We start from the raw sequence: 17,245 nt of genomic DNA on the forward strand, positions 1-17,245 counted from the left end.
TGAATAGCAAAGTTCCACTATATTTAACAAAAATGAACATTTTGATACAATTTTCATGTAATTTTGTAAACGGAGGTGACACAGGAGTGGATTAAGAAACGTAGTTTCACTTTTAGCCATTACATTCCAGGTACGGCAGTGATTAAAGGATTTTCTCTCGAGTTTTTCAGACATGTTAGACCTTTTGGCATCGTCGCATTTATTTTATCAGCCACATAAACGTGTTTAATGTTCGTGATGAATTTCAGGGTTCTTTTTGGAGCATTTGCCACAAGACACGCTTGATGTAGCCCTGGCGGGGGTCCCGGCACCGCTCGCAGTACACACCCGCACCTTGCGCACCCTCCCCTGCCACACAACCATCTGTTCGCATCTTTCTGCTCTGTCCTCGTATCACACAATCCTCTGAGCTTTTAAAACCCGCACTCATTTAACATTCAAACATGCGGTTACGCCCTCTGTGGCTTTCATTACAAGCATAAGGCATTGTCAATGTATTTTGCATTGCAAAAAGTGATATTTTATGTTCGTTATTGAATCTAATATGATACAATTACAGTCTTTCCGTCAGGGGCAAAACAGCAAATAAGTGAACTAACGAGAAAAAAAAAAATCAAAAGAAACAGTTTGTCCAGACATTTTTACTCAGTTGGAAATTCTGGAATGAAAAATGCATGAGAAGCAACGACGTACATGACAAGGTATTCGTTCATCCGTTAACTAAAGTGAACTTGAGGGAGCAAAAGAAGTGAACAATGAAAATCCAAATCAAGGTAGATCAATAACGAAAAGCAACAGTATGTAATTACATCCACAATAAGAGTCACTTTCATGGTACATTGGTTTATAACACCGTAGTTGCTATCGCTAACCCTTTATTGCCCACCTAATGCTTCTTTCCACAAAGCTCTGGCAAACATTCAATATGAATGCAAAATGTCAGCATAAATTATATATTTCCAAATCCCCGCAGTCTAGAGGCACTGTTAGTGCTCGATATTGCTGGCAAAGCCTGGATGCCTCTGCAAGCGGTGTTGTTGTTTTTTTTTGTTTACCGGTAGTTACTTTGTTATTGAGCGAGCTACTTAGATTAGCTACTGAGATCACCAATTGTTGTTGTATAGTTAGCCACTTAGTCTTTTACCTTGTTTGTTTCCTTGGTTAACCAATTATAAATAAGTTGTTTCTAGATTATGATTTCTTTACTAAGATAGAATTTTAGCTAGTTTGATATTTTTTCAATATAATTTTCTGTACTTTGTTCAGCCACTGCTTTTAGGTACTTGAACAGTTAGCCTGCGACTAAGCTGGTCAGTTGTTTGCTTAGTCAATTAGTTAGTCAAATAATTTGTTGATAGGTTGTGAGTGAGCCAGTTTATTAGTAGTTTTTTGCACTAACTAGCCCAGGCTTTCTTGGGTTTTACAAAGTTGGCAACTTAGATTGGCTGTTTCTTAGTTAGCGAGCTAGTTAGATTGTTAGCTGTTTTTCTTGCATGATTACAGAAAAACGTGGGGAAAAGAAAGCTACTGCCTAATTGATATTTTCATGCATAAAAGTGATGCACAGTGAATGTAAAATCTCAAATAAAATATATATTTCTAATTTCTGAGAGGTCTGGAAGACAACTTTAGCACCAGTAGCCTGTGTCCTACTCACATAAAAACCTTTTCTTGATTTTAAAATTTGTTTTTAGCAAGATTTTTTAATCAAAATAAGTAAAGCCACTGTAAAATTAAACTGAAACACTGTAAAATGATTCATCCTTTAAATTTAAATAACTACAAAATGGGAATGTTTTGGCAGCAGTAAAACTTGTGTATGCAATTGGACTTTCAATCAATTATGTTGCTTGCTTTCCTTTTTAGCAGTTAGTTTCACGGTCTGTTCTTTGGTAATGATTGCAAAGTTACTCCTGTAAACGCTCTATCAGATGGTAATTTGTCCTATTTGATAACGTCACGCTTTATAACTCCCAGGTTTATTTTTCCCTTTTGATTCATATTTTTCCAATTAAATTCCAACCTATCTTGAAAAAACACGTTCTCCCAGTTGGAAATCATGCGTTAAGCGTCTTAAATGCTCCCGCTGCCCCTTGTGGTAGTTGCACACTTTAACATTATTACACTAAGCAGTTCGCCTGTCAAGGCTTGTGGAGGCGATTTCTTGTTCCGCGCAATAGCTCCGAGCGTGTGCGCCTGCAGTCGGACAAATCCCACGCTTCGGTGTAGCTTGTATGCTGTTGGCCGAGAGGGCGGATGGATTTGGGAGGACTGTCAGTCGCTTCCCGTCCGCACTTGACTTATGGCGAGTGTGGGCAGGCAGGGAGGAGAGGTTTTTGCATGCCGCCAGTGTCTGCAGGAGGCTATCTATCCTTGTTATTCTCCACTCCTCCCGCTGTATTCCTTTCAACGAGACTTTTTACGCTTTTTGCCCTCCCAAATCAAGTCTTCCGGGTTTTTTTGTTAACATTTCTGTGGCATACTTTTGTCAAAAATGCCCCAAGGACTTTTTTGTATTTCTTGCCATAGTGTCTATACCTCGTTTTAGGGGGGAGTTCCTCTCAACCATTGTCCTGCCCCACATATTGCACAACTAAAACCTGCTCTCTTTACTACTGTATGTGCGAAGCCAACACTGACTAATGTAACTATCCTAATTATCAGTTGTGAAGGCGCATTTCATCACCAAGTCACAGAAATAACTGATATCAGTTAATCTAGGTATGGCGCATACCTTCGTCAAACCACCTTCATGTTGCCAACTTTTCCAAATATCATGACATTATCATTATAAGAAGCTAATGCTAACACTGCTGCTCTGCTTACCGTTTGGCTCTGACATGGTGGTGGTTCGGCAACAAAGTGGCAGTGGTGGTTCTTTGCTCTTGAACTTTGTCCTTGTAGCCAAGTCCTGGGTGGAAAAACTATGTGTGGGTGGATATCTTGTATGGATTTTGCTGACTGCAAACTGCAAAGCACATATGAGCCCCTACAAAGAGGGATTATAGATTATATTTTCCCTTTTGGAGCTAGCACCAGACTCCCGATTACTCTTAACTCGCGCATCTACAACTTCAAGTAGTAAGTGCCGCATATCAGAAGCTAAAGTTTTAAGCAAAATCTAATCTGTGCGTCCAACAATGCCCTTGACGTAGCAGTTCATCCCTCTGTGTCCAGACTGCAAATGATTGGTGCTTGCGCAAAGCCACCACTGACTACGTTCCCCATTTTAGCTGATGCTAATCTATGATAACGTTCCCGTTCTGCTTAACTTTTGACGTGAGTCTATTGGCCTGACTCTGGCCGTGGTTTGAAAGTGTCTCTGGATCGTTGCCCTAAATACAAAGTCATGGGTGGAAAACGCCATGTGAGGGTGGTGAATATGTAAATGAACCCAACTGTTGGGCGCCAGTGTGACAGAAGTGCAAAACAGCTCATTTACAGACACATTTTCACAAATAGTCCGAAAGCACAAGATTTCCTCCTGGCAGAAATTCCATAAATTAAAGTAACATTAAAGTAACTGTCAAATAATATATTTTCATATCCTAGTCTCTATTCCCCCGTAGAATTGCACTATTTTTTCTATTTTACTATCTACACTGTACCATATTTAGAGAGTTGCAAACCCAAAGGGCTCATCACGAGCCATAAGCATTCTCGTAAAATGAATGATATGAGTGATGGCGCCTGAGCTTTTCTGCCTTGTCGGCGTAAAAATGCATTTTTCTTTTCACAGTGCTAAATATCTTGGATTGAATACATTTCCCTGACTGGGAAAATGCCGTCACCTCCCTCTGTCAGTTATGACCCCGAAATAATGATTGCATTAATAGGTGCTATCAAAACGATATCCGCGGATTGCCGTTGAAAGGTACGGCCGATCGTGCATGGATAGAGAGTTGTTTATGTTCCGCAGTCATCGTGTGAAACATAATGAGCTTCACTTTTCAGACCACTCGACTGTGAAAAGATCATGACAGTAAAGCCACTCCGCAGTGAACCACGCGGAAAATGTTGTCTACCGACGCTTGCAGTCAATAAAACTCCAGATGTTAATTGGCGTTTGCATTTACTTCCAACAGCACGTTAAATAAGCGCGTTAGTTAAATTGTATTTGTTGTTCGCTAACCTGCAGTAAACATAGCGACAATCAGAAAATTGTTATCCTGATACTGGATTTTTTTTTTTTCCTCTCTGTGAATTTTCAAGTGTCTGAAGAGCTCGTTTGTCAGCGCATTCAGGAAGATGAAGGACTTTTAACTCCCGAAGCGGGGTACACAAACATTGACAAAACAGGATAAATGTTTTGCATTTTCTTCCGCAAAGGGCTAATTATCAGATATCACCAAAGATTATCCTGAATGTGAGCAGCAGGGTGTGTTAAGGGTGATTTTTCTTCATATGCTTGTATTTTTATGTTTGTTACTCTTTCATTATTTCACTGATGGTGTAGTGGTACACACGCCTGCTTTTGGTGCAGGCAGCGCGGGATCGATTCCCGCTCACTGATGGTGTCGATATCTGCCCTGCGATTGACTGGCGACCAGTTCAGGGCGTATCGTTTGCCTTTCGCTCGAAGCTCGCTGGGATAGGCGGCAACTTTCCTGCAACCCTTGTGAGGATAAGCGGCTTGGATAATGACATGACGTGACATTTACATCAGCATCCTCAGGTGGTTGAATGTAGATTTCGTCCGTGGTACAAGAACACTGATAGTCAGACCAAGCCTGAGCGTTTTCTTTCCCTTGTAATCAAAGTCAGCAAAGATAAGATCTTATTAGTCCCATAATTGGGAAATTTGCCAAGTAGTGTGATTTTCAACTCTCAATTTCAAATAGTACCTTAGGTAAAACAGCAGCAAAAGTCGTGACCTGACCCAAAACAAAATGTCTTCCCTTGATCCAAAAAGTCTTCAATGGAGAAATAAGACGGTGACTCACTGCTGATTGTTTTATTCTTATTTTTTGGTATGTGCTGTACCGTTTGCACTTTCTTTTTTAAGTTACGTTACTTAACTCACGGGTGACACGAGGGGGGTTTAATAGGAAATTGTAAAACGGTGGCCCTTTAAATCAGGCAGCAGCTTCTAATTTACTGCCACGTGATGAATTGTTTGAACTGATGAGATAGAGGTGCACGCAGAGGTTGTTTACGTCCTCCTCCTTGAATGCGTTGAATGCATCGCACAGTCAGCCAGCTGAAGTGTAATTAATTTGTTTTAATATTTAATGGTATGCAAAATAGAAAACCCACTCCACTCGCATGATTTGTCTTTGTAACAGCACCAATGACACAGTTCTCGTGAGATTAATTCACGGTTTCGCGCAGAGACTTTAAAACATATTTCATATTATTGTGGGAGGGTTTTTTTTTTGGGTGGAGGGGCGTTTCCTTCCCCCTTCAACTGTGTATGCCTCAAGTTATTGGTGGCTATTTACAATCACAAGTTTTCTCTGATTCATGATTTGGACAATTTTGTCATCAAATATTTGCTGGTGTTGTTTTAATATAACAGGCAATGTTTTTGAACGAGTTACACCCTTTGGACACGAACAGGGACAGTACTAAAATGATTAACATAAATAAAAGAAAGAAAAAAGAAAAGAAAAGTTTAAGACGTTAGAGTCCCTGTTATATTTTTGTTTTTATACGTCTTTTTTTTAAATTGTGGATAGTTATACCGCTGTGCTTTTATTTTATTATTTACCTTAAAAAACAAGCCTGAAAAAACATAATTTGTCCTTTTGTTTTGCTTTCATTTTATTTTCAGTGTTTTTTCATATCTATAATTCTCTCATTTAAAGTAGAACTGTTCTGAAATATTTAGATTTTTTTTCATTTCATTCATTGTTTATTTTTACTTATACATATAATTTTTAGTTTATTTTTATTTATTATTCATGCTTATAGTCGGCATAAAAATGCATTTTATTTTATTATTTACCTTTAAAAAATAACCCTGAAAAAAACATAATTTGCCCATTTGTTTTGCTTTCATTTTATTTTTGGTACACTGTTTTTTCATATCTATCATTCTATTTTTTAAAGTAGAACTGTTCATAAATATTTAGATTTTTTTTCATTTCATTCATTGTTTATTTATATATATATATATATATATATATATATATATTTTTTTTTTTTTTTTTTTTTAATTCTAAAACATTAATTGTACTTGTCATTGCTTGTAGTATTCTCATTGATTCTGCCTTTTTTTTTTTTTTTTAAATGTAGTTATTTATTTTTAGTGTTTTAGTCAAAATAGTGGCTACCCCTGATAGGGAAAAGCTCAAACTCACTTCTTGTTTACTTAAAAAATAAAAAAATAAGAATTAATTTATATTCTGGGTTTTCCCCCTAATTTACATTATATTTCTTTTTTAACGTTGCAATTATTTTTTTGAGAGAAAAAAACTGTGGCATTATACAGTACACGTTACCAATCCTAATGGGTTAATTATCCAACTATTTTTTTAAATGTTTGTTTTTAATAATTTACTGAGGCAAGGACTTCCAAATAGCTCTTTCAAAAGATAGCTAACTCGAGATTAGCAGCCCCAACCTCAGGCTGAATAAATTGGACGCGTTCATTCAGTGCTGTCAACGCATGTCCTGATACTGCCATCAAGACATCCCTGTAAAAGAGACGGATGGTCACAGTCAACACATACACACTGACGAAGCAAAGTGTAATCAAATGTTTATCTCTGCTAGGCGAGTCATAAATATGTTGTATTATTTTAATACAAGTACATAAATATGAAGGAGATGGTTTTTGGCCCACTCTTGCCATAATTATTTATTGTCGTTATCTCTCTTTTTGGCGTGTCCGCAAAATTATGCCACGGAGGTTCGACTTGTCGTTGTTGGACGCTTATAGAGCTGAAACAATTTGTCAGCGTGTTCATTAGTGTGGCAACCAAGTTTTCTTCACCGTTATGAATATGTAGTGTTCTCTGAATATATCCACATTCTCAGCACTTCTATATGTAAAATTTCACTATCCAAAACTGTCTTTTAAAATCGCCACAAATCATAAATGGGGAAAAAAATAAGTACAGTGAAGAAAATAAGTATTTGAACACCCTGCTATATTGCAAATTCTCGCACTTGGAAATCATGGAGGGGTAACGGAGTTTCATCTCCCTCCAAAGATTTTCTATTGGGTTTAGGTTTGGAGACTGGCTAGGCCCACGCTAGAACCTTCATATGCTTCTTACGGAGCCACTCCTTGGTTTTCCTGGGCGTGTGCTTCGGGTCATTGTCATGTTGAAAGACCCAGCCACGACCCATCTTCAATGCTCTGACTGAGGGAAAGAGGTTGTTCCCCAAAATCTCACAATACATGGCCGCGGTCATCCTCTCCTTAATACAGTTCAGTCGTCCTGTCCCATGTGCAGAAAAACATCCCCAAAGCATGATGCTAACACCCCCATGCTTCACAGTAGGGATGGTGTTCTTGGGATAGTCTTTCTCCGAACACGGTTAGTGGAATTATGACCAAAAAAATCCTTTTTGGTCTCACCTAACCACAAAACTTTCTCCTATGACTCCTCTGTATCATCCAAACGGTCATTGGCAAACTCAAGACGGGCCTTGACATGTGCTGGTTTAAGCAGGGGAACCTTCCGTGCCATGCATCTTTCCAAACCATGATGTCTTCGTGTCTTACCGACAGTCACCTTGGAAACGGTGGTCCCAGCTTTTTTCAGGTCATTGACCAAGTCCTGTCGTGTACTCTTCGACTAATTCTTCACCTTTCTAAGGATCATTGAGACCCAATGAGGTGACATCTTGCACGGGGCTCCACTCCGATTGAGAATGACCGTCATGTTTAGCTTCTTCCATTATCTACTGATTGCTCCAACAGTGAACCTTTTTTCACCAAGCTGCTTGGCAATTTCTCCGTCGCCCTTACCAGCCGTGTGGAGTTGTACAATTTTGTCTCTGGTGTCTCTGGACAGCTTTTTGGTCTCGGCCATGTTACAAGTTTAAGTCTTACTGATTGTGCGGGGTGGACAGGTGTCTTTATGCAGCTAAAGACCTCACATAGGTGCATCTGATTCTTAAAGGCGGGCAAACAGGGTCAGAATTCCAGCTGATAGACAGGTGTTCAAATACTTATTTGTAGCTGTATCACACAAATAAATCATGAAGAAATTTTACATTGTGATTTCTGGATTTTTCTTTTTAGATGATCTCTCTCACAGTGGACACGCACCTACCATGAAAATTTCAGACCCCCTCCATGATCTCTAAGTGGGAGAACTTGCAATATAGCAGGGTGTTCAAATACTTATTTTCTTCACTTTACGTATATAAAGTATCAACACACAAGCCTGCACGTTTTTCTCACTTTTAAAAAATGTATAAGCGCTATCGGAGAACTTTTACACAAAAGAAATCCCAAACAACCACATCGCTCTGTTGGAGGCTCCGAGGGGAAATGTGAACTCGGGAGAAGTGTAGCAGAGAACGTCCCCTGCAGTCACGTTTCCACCTGTTTACAAAAATGTGAATACATAACGCATACGTATTCCTATTATGTATTCATATCAACACAGGTGAGTGGCGGCTCTCGGGCTCGAATGACCGATTGTTTTGCCTGCTATTCCCACGTACACGTTTCAAGTGACAAACCTCGGCTTCGGCTATTTTTGGACTGCCGCTGGAAGACAAAAGCCAAATGTCATTTGAATAACTCTTGACATGTAAACAATAACACATAAATATTCACTGTTACACATGCTGACTCTTCGCCCTATTGATTGACTGTAAACAAGGGTAAAATTCCACATGGTTCCATCTGCCTGCACACTTTATTTTGCTTCTTTCCTGATGGTCACAGTTTTAATGTGAAATATTTACACTAAATGATTTTCTCCTCCCAGCTGACCTATCTGCCGCCCCCGTGGGGAGACTGCAAGGCCACCCCGATGGACTCGGACTTCTTCAGCACGTACAGCATCACGGCATGTCGCATTGACTGCGAGACTCGCTACCTGGTGGAAAACTGCAACTGCAGGATGGTCCACATGCCCGGTGAGAACTGCTGATTGTGTCCAGATCGCAAAAAAAAAAAGCACCACTTTTGCCAAGGACTTGTGGAAATCAAGTACTTTTACTCTCAAGTAGGGAACACTTGACATGTTCTACTTTGCATTGTAAGGGGATAAAGTTGATTGGTTAGTTCATCCAATCACCAGACTCTACCTAATTATTCCAACATTTGCCTCTGTTCGGATTAAACTGTAATTTTTGACCCCAAGGACACTTAAAATATCATTTCAAACTCTTCTTACAGCATTACCTTTAAAAAAAAATGTTGGAAGTGCACATGTACACAGTGAAGACTCTCCGTAGCTTGTACTAACAACCCAGGCTAAGTTTAGCTCCTTCCCAGCAAACAAATCTTGTCTTCCAGTCAAGAGGTATCAAATCAACAAAGTTTAACTACACCAAAGTACTACTTTGCTAGTGTTGTTTTCTTGTTGAATACCGTAATTTCCATCCTATAATCCGTGACATTTTTCACATGCTTTCAACCCCACGGTTATGCGGTGATGCGGCTAATTTGTGCATTTTCGCAAGGGGGCACTCGAGCGGAAAAGCTAAGGGTGAGACCGGTGGAATATATGTGCCGAGGAAGTGACTTTTACCGGTCCAGCCCTGTTAGCACTGCGCTAGCGTGTTACTGCCGTGTCTCAATAATTTTTACCGGTATGTTTTTTTTTTTAACCGGCCCTGTTAGCGCGGCGCTGGGGTTAGCGTTAGCATGGCGACGCTAGCGTTAAACTCTCTGTGTACCTGTTTCAATGTGGGCACTTGCGGCTTTTACACAGCCACGGCGTATGTATGTACCAAATGGTATTTCCTTTACAAATGTACTGGATGAGGCTTATAACCAGGTGCACTCTGTAGGCCGGGAATTACCGTAGTTGGTTAAAGGTTCAACAGAAAAAAAATTTTTTATAATATCATAACAAGGCGGTACGGTGGTTCAGCTAGTAAAGTGTTGGCCTCACCGTTCTTAAGACCCGGGTTCAATCGTGGCCCTACCTGTGTGGAGTTTGCATGTTCTCCCCGTGCCTGTCTGGGTTTTCTCCGGGCACTCCGGTTTCCTCCCACATCCCAAAAACATGCAACATTAATTGGACACTCTAAATTTCTCCTAGGTGTGATTGTGACAGCGGCTGTTTGTCTCTACGTGGCCTGCGAGTGGCTGGCAACCAGTTCAGGATGTCCCCTGCCTCCTGCCCGTTTTGACAATTGGGACAGGCTCCGGCACTCCCTGTGACCCTCGTGAGGATAAGCGGCAAAGAAAATGGATGGATGGATATCATAACAAAACAATCACCCGGCAAACATTCTTGGATGTTCTCTGGCTTCCACTTTCAGTCATGTGGGATGACCCTGAACAGGTTTACCAGGACAAAAAGGGAATGAATTGGGGGGGTTGAGGGGGGATAAAAGATGCCTTTCCTCAAACTAAGCGAGTCATCATCCTGTCATAAAGAGCCACCCAAGAAAATGAAAAAAGAAAAAAAACTAATCCTGAATGTCCTCCATTCTCGTCTTCTGTGTCACTCGTCATCATTTTTGTTGATTTGGTGCCTTCAAGGTCACACATGCATCCATTTATCTGTTTTCTATAGTGCCTGTCCTCAATAGTAAGGTACATCGCGGACTGGTTGCCAGCTGAGCGCACGGCAAAGACGAAGCGTACAGCCATTCGCTCTCACGTTCACACTTACGGACAATTTGGAGTCTTCGGTAAACCTTACACTCCCCGAGTTTTTGATCCTGAGCGCTCTGTTCTTTGCCCCGCAGGAGACGCGCCCTACTGCACTCCTGAGCAGTATAAGGAGTGCGCAGATCCAGCCTTGGGTAAGCGATAACCCTGCAAATGCTATAAAAATATTGTTGCCTGCATGCGAGACATTAAAGCGGTGTACACACAAACCAATTTTTAACATTTAATGTATTATTGCTTTTATTGCCATGATCTTTATTTTCTTTGACTTTGTTTTGATATAGATTGTTTCGTGTTATCTTCTCATGTGCGCATCTTGTCTGTTCCTTTTGTTTTTGTCTCCAACGTTAACCCCAGTTAAGCGGTTTGAATTCATATTCATCTACCCCACGATGATGTACATATTGAACAGGGTAACGCTCACAACTGTCAGATCTGGGAGGAAAAACGACGAGTAAGATACACCGCACCGCAGGATAATCACTCGAGATAATCTTTTCGATGACATCCAATAATCAGGCAGGTGCTGACTGTGATGAAAAACTCTTTGTAGCAGCTGCTGGTTGCAGCTATAAAGTGGCCAAATTTTTTTGTATCTCTTGGAAGGATTTATGATTGCAGCTTTTAGGATTTCGGAGCCGATTTGGAAGTGAAATCACTCCGAAGGGACCAAACACGACAAGATAATCACTGAGGATAATCACGGCTTTGATAATTTTGATCACAAGGGGCGGAAAATGCTCAAATTTGGCCCGATTATTATCAGTGTGCGTGAACTCTGCTCGCTTCACGCCAATAGCATCCATCCTCCGACACTTTGCGGCTGTCCCTTTCAGACACGCTTTCATGTCTGCTGTCGCTTTCCTAATTTACTCGCACTCTCAGATGTCCGCATGACAAAATCTTACCTGTCAGTTCCACCTCGCGGCATCTGCTGCACAACTCTGCGGCCTCCCTTCTCTCCGAGCCGTTGTTTGTCACACTGTATCTGTGAGAAATCCATGCCTGAATTCTTCCTTTCAAGCCCATCGCATTTTTACGACCCCCCCCCAGACTTCCTCGTGGAGAGGGACAACGACTACTGCGTGTGCGAGACGCCGTGCAACTTGACGCGCTACGGGAAAGAGATGTCGTTCGTCAAGATCCCCAGCAAGGCGTCGGCCAAGTATCTCGCCAAAAAGTTCAACAAGACGGAGCAGTACATAGCGTAAGTCTGAAACTCGATCGCTGTTTTCCAACTTTTCTTGAACCATATTTATCTGTTGCGTGAATGGCAACAGGATAATTGGACCTGCTTCCATCTGGTGGAAGAAAATGGAATTGTTTTTCCTGTCAATATACATCACTGGCATTGACGGATGATTTCCCGCAGCAGATCAAACGATGGCATTTTGTGAATTTCTCTTAGAGATAGAACAGTTGTTCTAAACAGGAGGCGTGTCTTGCATAGAGCTCGTGCGCCTACGTCATCAAATCACGTCACTGGCCGGAAGTGCCGGTCAAACAAACCGTTCGTCAATGCTAAGTCGGTTGGAGACGACGCGAAAATACGTCTTACAGCACGACGCCCAGAGTTTTGTCCGATACCGTTAAACATTTAGAAGGTGATAATAAACGAAGGTACGTGGAAAAATGAGAGACACTTGGCATAGAGGACCCAGATTTAATGCCGAAGTCGATGTTTTTGCCGATAAGAAAGTGGACTGTTAACCCGCTTCCGCTTGTCTTGGACAACGGGATCTACACATGGATCTGGTGAGTTAAGTCATTGAGATTTACATGGAAGAGTTTGAAAGTGGAGAAAAGTCTGGACGCTTACAAATACTTCGTCGCTGGACCTGTTCTCAATGGGGAGACGGCTCGTGAATGCGGAAATGAGTTCGGCGACACGTTAACCTTTGCCGAAATCCATCGATCTTTTCAGCTAGTATTCAATACAAATACCAATATTTAAATAAATGATCCCTGGTTTTACTCAAACTCTCATTAATTAATTATGATTGGAAAAAAGGAGAGGTTTACCAAAGTTTAACGTGTGGCCGCAACACGCTTCCGTGTACGTTGGAGACGACTCACTGCATTGTTGTCAAATGAATCCAATGCGTATTCAAAAAAATGAAAATAAACTGCGAGGATACGCTTCAGTCGCCGGACACGGAAGCGCGTTGCGGCCACACGTTGAACTTCGGTAAACCTCTGTGTGACCAATGGTTTATTTTCTTTTTTAAAATTTTTTAAATATGCATTGGACTCATTTGTGAACAATGCATATTAGAGAAAAAAAAGTCTATCGGGGAAAGGTTTACTGAAGATTAATGTTAACACGCTTCCATGTACATTGGAAACGACTCACTGTCTTTTTTTTTTTTTTTTTTTACGTATTGTTGTCAAATGAGCCAAGGTGGCATTATAAATACTTCTTGGGAATTTGAGATCGGGAAGAATAATTTCTACCTGAAATGAAGTGATCGCTACACAGTCGTGTGTATTTGGTTGGGCACCATCCATCCCGTTTCATTGCCGAAATCCATCGATCTTTTCTCGTCTTTTCAGCTGGTATTCCATAGAATGATCCATTTGAATATCTGTCTCGTCTGCTGTAACAACCAACAGCACAACAAGTCTCGGGCATTGTGAATGTTCTGGTCCGGTTCAATTTCCCCCACACCGTCGTGCAGCTCTTTTTGACCGGCAATACGACGCCGGGAAAATGGTGACGTCACATGCACAAGCTCAATAATCATTTAGAAACATTGTAATTTCAATGGCAGACCAGTAGTTGTTGTCACTTTGTAAAGAAATACAAAACGTGTGCACACTCGCTACTTAATCTTTTTAATATTTGTTGGAGAATGTTTTAGTTTAGAAATTGATGTTTGCTAGATCATTTTAGCGTAAGTGTTTTCACTGGGCGGGCGGGCACTCCAGAGACCCCAAATATTTGTATACAAGCCATTCAAAAGGGATAATGTGCCCATAATACAGCAACTGGTCTTCTGTTGCCGGCTGCACTCGCTCAACACGACTCCTGTGGAAACACTCCATCCCCAGGTGAGAGGACGACTGCGAGTTTAATTGCATTATTCCGTCGCTTATCGGGTGTTTCTCTGCCAAATCCGCTTAAAAGATTCGGTTAAGTTATTAAGCAGTTGAAGGAAATCGGAAAGAGGTTGCACTAACAGTTGAATCTTTCATCTATGGTTCCCGGCGGAGCACTTCGAGACAAAATAATTACACCAGATGCTGTCAGAGCGCCCCGAAAGTCACTCCTTTAATTCCTTCATGTAGATGTGAATTCACCCACCTTATTTTCTCTGTGTTTTGATGTTAATCGCTTGAGCGTCCTCAGGGGATGGATCAGGGAAAATATTCATGGGATTGCAAGATCGGAGCCTTTAGGCGACGGGAGAAATACACTCCACACACTCACGGAAGGTATAGTTGGAATGTTCAGTGACAGTTTCGCTTTCAAATGTTCTGTGCCATCATGACTCATCATTTCACATTTGCGAAAGTGACGCCGCTGTCTGCGGGCCATCGGGATAAACCCAACGCCCAACTGTCGGGGGTATACAAAAATACAAAAAACGTTTTGCCCTGAATCGAGACAAAAACACCAGTAAATGATGTCCCCAGCAGAAAGGTATAATTGCCCACATTGATAGTTTAAAGCCCAAGTGTCACCCCTATAAACATTCTAAAATTGATATTGAAATGAAAAATGCATATAGCATTATTCACTTCAATGTCCATGCGAAAAAATAAATATGAGCGGAAAGCGGGTCATCCATGCGCAAAGTGCGGAAGTGTCATTCGACATTCAAGTGGTCGCCATATTGGCTGCATTTACTGTCCGTGACGTCACCCCGGACATCCGCCATTGAAAAGACGCTGTGGCCCCTACTAAGCTCTTTCCGAAGAAGAGAACATCTCACAATCGAGTGAAGTGTCCGGGGCAATATTACCCTGTTGTTTCGAGCCATATTTAGATGATATGCGGATCAGTTCGAACTAACAACAGACTCCCAGACAGTATGTATGAGCCGGCCCAGCCGAAGCCGTGATCGGCGGACACGGCGCCGACGGCCACATCGAGAAATTTAGCACCTCTGACTTACAGACGCGAATCTTTAGTTACGTTCTGAAAGGATGACGTCCTCCCCACTACTGTTTTTTTTTTTTTTTTTTTTTTTTTGTAGCTCTATACACACCTATCTGTCATTTGGAACCCACAAAGCTCTCGTCCTTTGCACCCCCGCAATCCATTTTTCATGACGAACTGGGTCTCTTGGAAACTTATAAAGGATAAATCCATCCTCCCGAGTGTTCGAGCAATATCGAGCAATGCAACGAACCGACATTTTGCCTAACACGAAAGAACAACGAGCGACCTTCCAGCAGGTAAAACTAGTATAAACAGACAAGACCACTTCAGAGCGCTACTGCCCTGTACGTCACTTCCTGCTTCTTGTCGAAAACAAATCCCTCGAGAGGAGTTACAAACCGCCAAATACGTCAAAATCTTGTTTGATGGTGAAAAAATGGATGGGTCCATACCGGCTGCCGTTTTTTCATTTATAAAATACTAAAAATGATCCATTTCATGACAGTGGCACTTTAAACTTCCATTAATGACCCAGGCTAAACTTAGCTCCTCCCTCCAGTTAGTTTCTGTTCATCTTGAAATTCCCCCAAAATCTCAATATCCCAAACTTTTTGCAATGGCTTTAATTATATGGCCATGTGCCGTATTCTCCTGAGAGTCCCCATACGTGGGCTGCGTAAGGCTCAGTGATGTAAATCTTAAGTCGTCGGCAGGATGCCGACTGCCTGTCCGCTGGGAACGTGTGGCAGTGAAAACTTTCAAAGGAGAAGCGTAGGAGAAAAGCTCTCACACCGCTAGCCTCACTCTGTGCAGTGAAAACAAGATTCATTATTTAGGTGTGCCACCCCTGCGTCTCGTGGCAGGTGGGCTGTTCTGCGCTTAGTGATGTAAAAGCAGAATCTTTCCACGGACTGCATTCTGCAGTGGGCTGACGTACAGTACAGCACAGCACACGGCATCATTAGCGACATGTAAGACGTGGCGGAGCTCTGACGACGTGGAAGCTTCAACCGAGTCGTAGCTGGCAAAAACAACTTTGGGAAAATACGTCGACCTGTTTAGTGATTGGTTATGCCTTCCAGTGGAACACCAGGGGAACTTCTTCAACTGTCAGGGTGAAAAATGTTGCCAATAAAGTGGCTGTTATCATACATCTTGTACATGGAGGCGGTCCATCCGGCCATCAATTTCCCCCACCAGTTCAATTAACCTGTAATGAATGAGTAAACAACTCGTAGTGTTTTGCAAAAAAAGGAATGGCTATGCGATGAAAATGGTAACAGTGTTCAGTTTTAGTTTGGATGCTAACCTCACAATCGGTCATTTGTTTCGGGCTCAAGCACACGAAAGTGCAGATTGTGGAGCATTGTACCAAAACACGGAAAACTGTGACAGGGCCACGATGCAGACACGTCGTTTTGTATGTCCGATGACGGGCTCCAAAATGACACCATTGCGAGTGCGTACGAGATTTTTTTTTTTTTTTTTTTTTGCTGTCAACCATAATGTCATGAAAGTCTAGTTAGGATGGATGGATGGATGGATGGATGGATGGATGGATGGATGGATGGATGGATGGATGGATGGATGGATGGATGGATGGATGGAGGATGGATGGATGGATGGATGATGGATGGATGGATAGATAGATAGATAGATTAGATAGATAGATAGATAGATAGATAGATAGATAGATAGATAGATAGATAGATAGATAGATAGATAGATAGATAGATAGATAGATAGATAGATAGATAGATAGATAGAAGACAGATCATATAACTTAACCATAAATGAAAAAGAAGTGTTATTTCCTTGATTGTGGCCTGTTAGGAGACATTCATCTCAATAAGGCAAAAAATTGCCACCCTGCCCATGAATGGGTTAATATTGCATCCAGTATTCACTGATTTTCAACATAACCCCCTTGAATAACGGGGGAACACTACATATATGCTGTGAGATCAGAATAAAAGTGCGAGTCTGATCTCATTTCCGGAGAGACAGATACTCACGACTTCAGATAATAGCCTGCTTTATGACTCAAAAATAGTCTTTTGTCTTTTGTTGTTTTGGCACCGGCCCACAAGGACCTCGAGCCAGCCCAGTTGTTAGTTAGCAACAGCAAGCCGTTAACGCCGTTGCGTCCAGGAGGCGTCCACCATCTCCGCGCGCTAATTCGCGTTTATGTTTCTCCGTAGGGACAACCTTCTGGTCCTGGATATCTTCTTTGAAGCCCTCAACTACGAGACTATCGAACAAAAGAAGGCGTACGAGCTGGCGGGCCTCCTGGGTGAGCAGGCGCGGCGTCGTTCTGTATCGAAACGACCTCCAAAAGTGCTGGCGGAATACGCGGCAACGGTTTTTCCTCCTCTGCGTCTCAG

At 41.7% G+C, this 17,245-nt stretch overlaps 1 protein-coding gene across 5 annotated transcripts in view; it reads left to right on the forward strand.

The window, feature by feature from the left end:
- The window catches only part of asic1b (acid-sensing (proton-gated) ion channel 1b), a 192,132-nt gene that overhangs the window by 169,302 nt on the left and 5,585 nt on the right, over positions 1-17,245 (forward strand). For all 5 annotated transcript variants that reach the window (XM_061831770.1, XM_061831769.1, XM_061831767.1 and 2 more), the window contains 4 exons: positions 8,895-9,045; positions 10,834-10,890; positions 11,810-11,963; positions 17,063-17,154. In XM_061831770.1, the coding sequence (XP_061687754.1) occupies positions 8,895-9,045; positions 10,834-10,890; positions 11,810-11,963; positions 17,063-17,154 (454 nt within the window). The remainder of the gene's footprint in view (positions 1-8,894; positions 9,046-10,833; positions 10,891-11,809; positions 11,964-17,062; positions 17,155-17,245) is intronic.

The sequence above is a fragment of the Syngnathoides biaculeatus genome, chromosome 10, assembly GCF_019802595.1.
Source record: "Syngnathoides biaculeatus isolate LvHL_M chromosome 10, ASM1980259v1, whole genome shotgun sequence".
Classification (NCBI taxonomy): domain Eukaryota; kingdom Metazoa; phylum Chordata; class Actinopteri; order Syngnathiformes; family Syngnathidae; genus Syngnathoides; species Syngnathoides biaculeatus.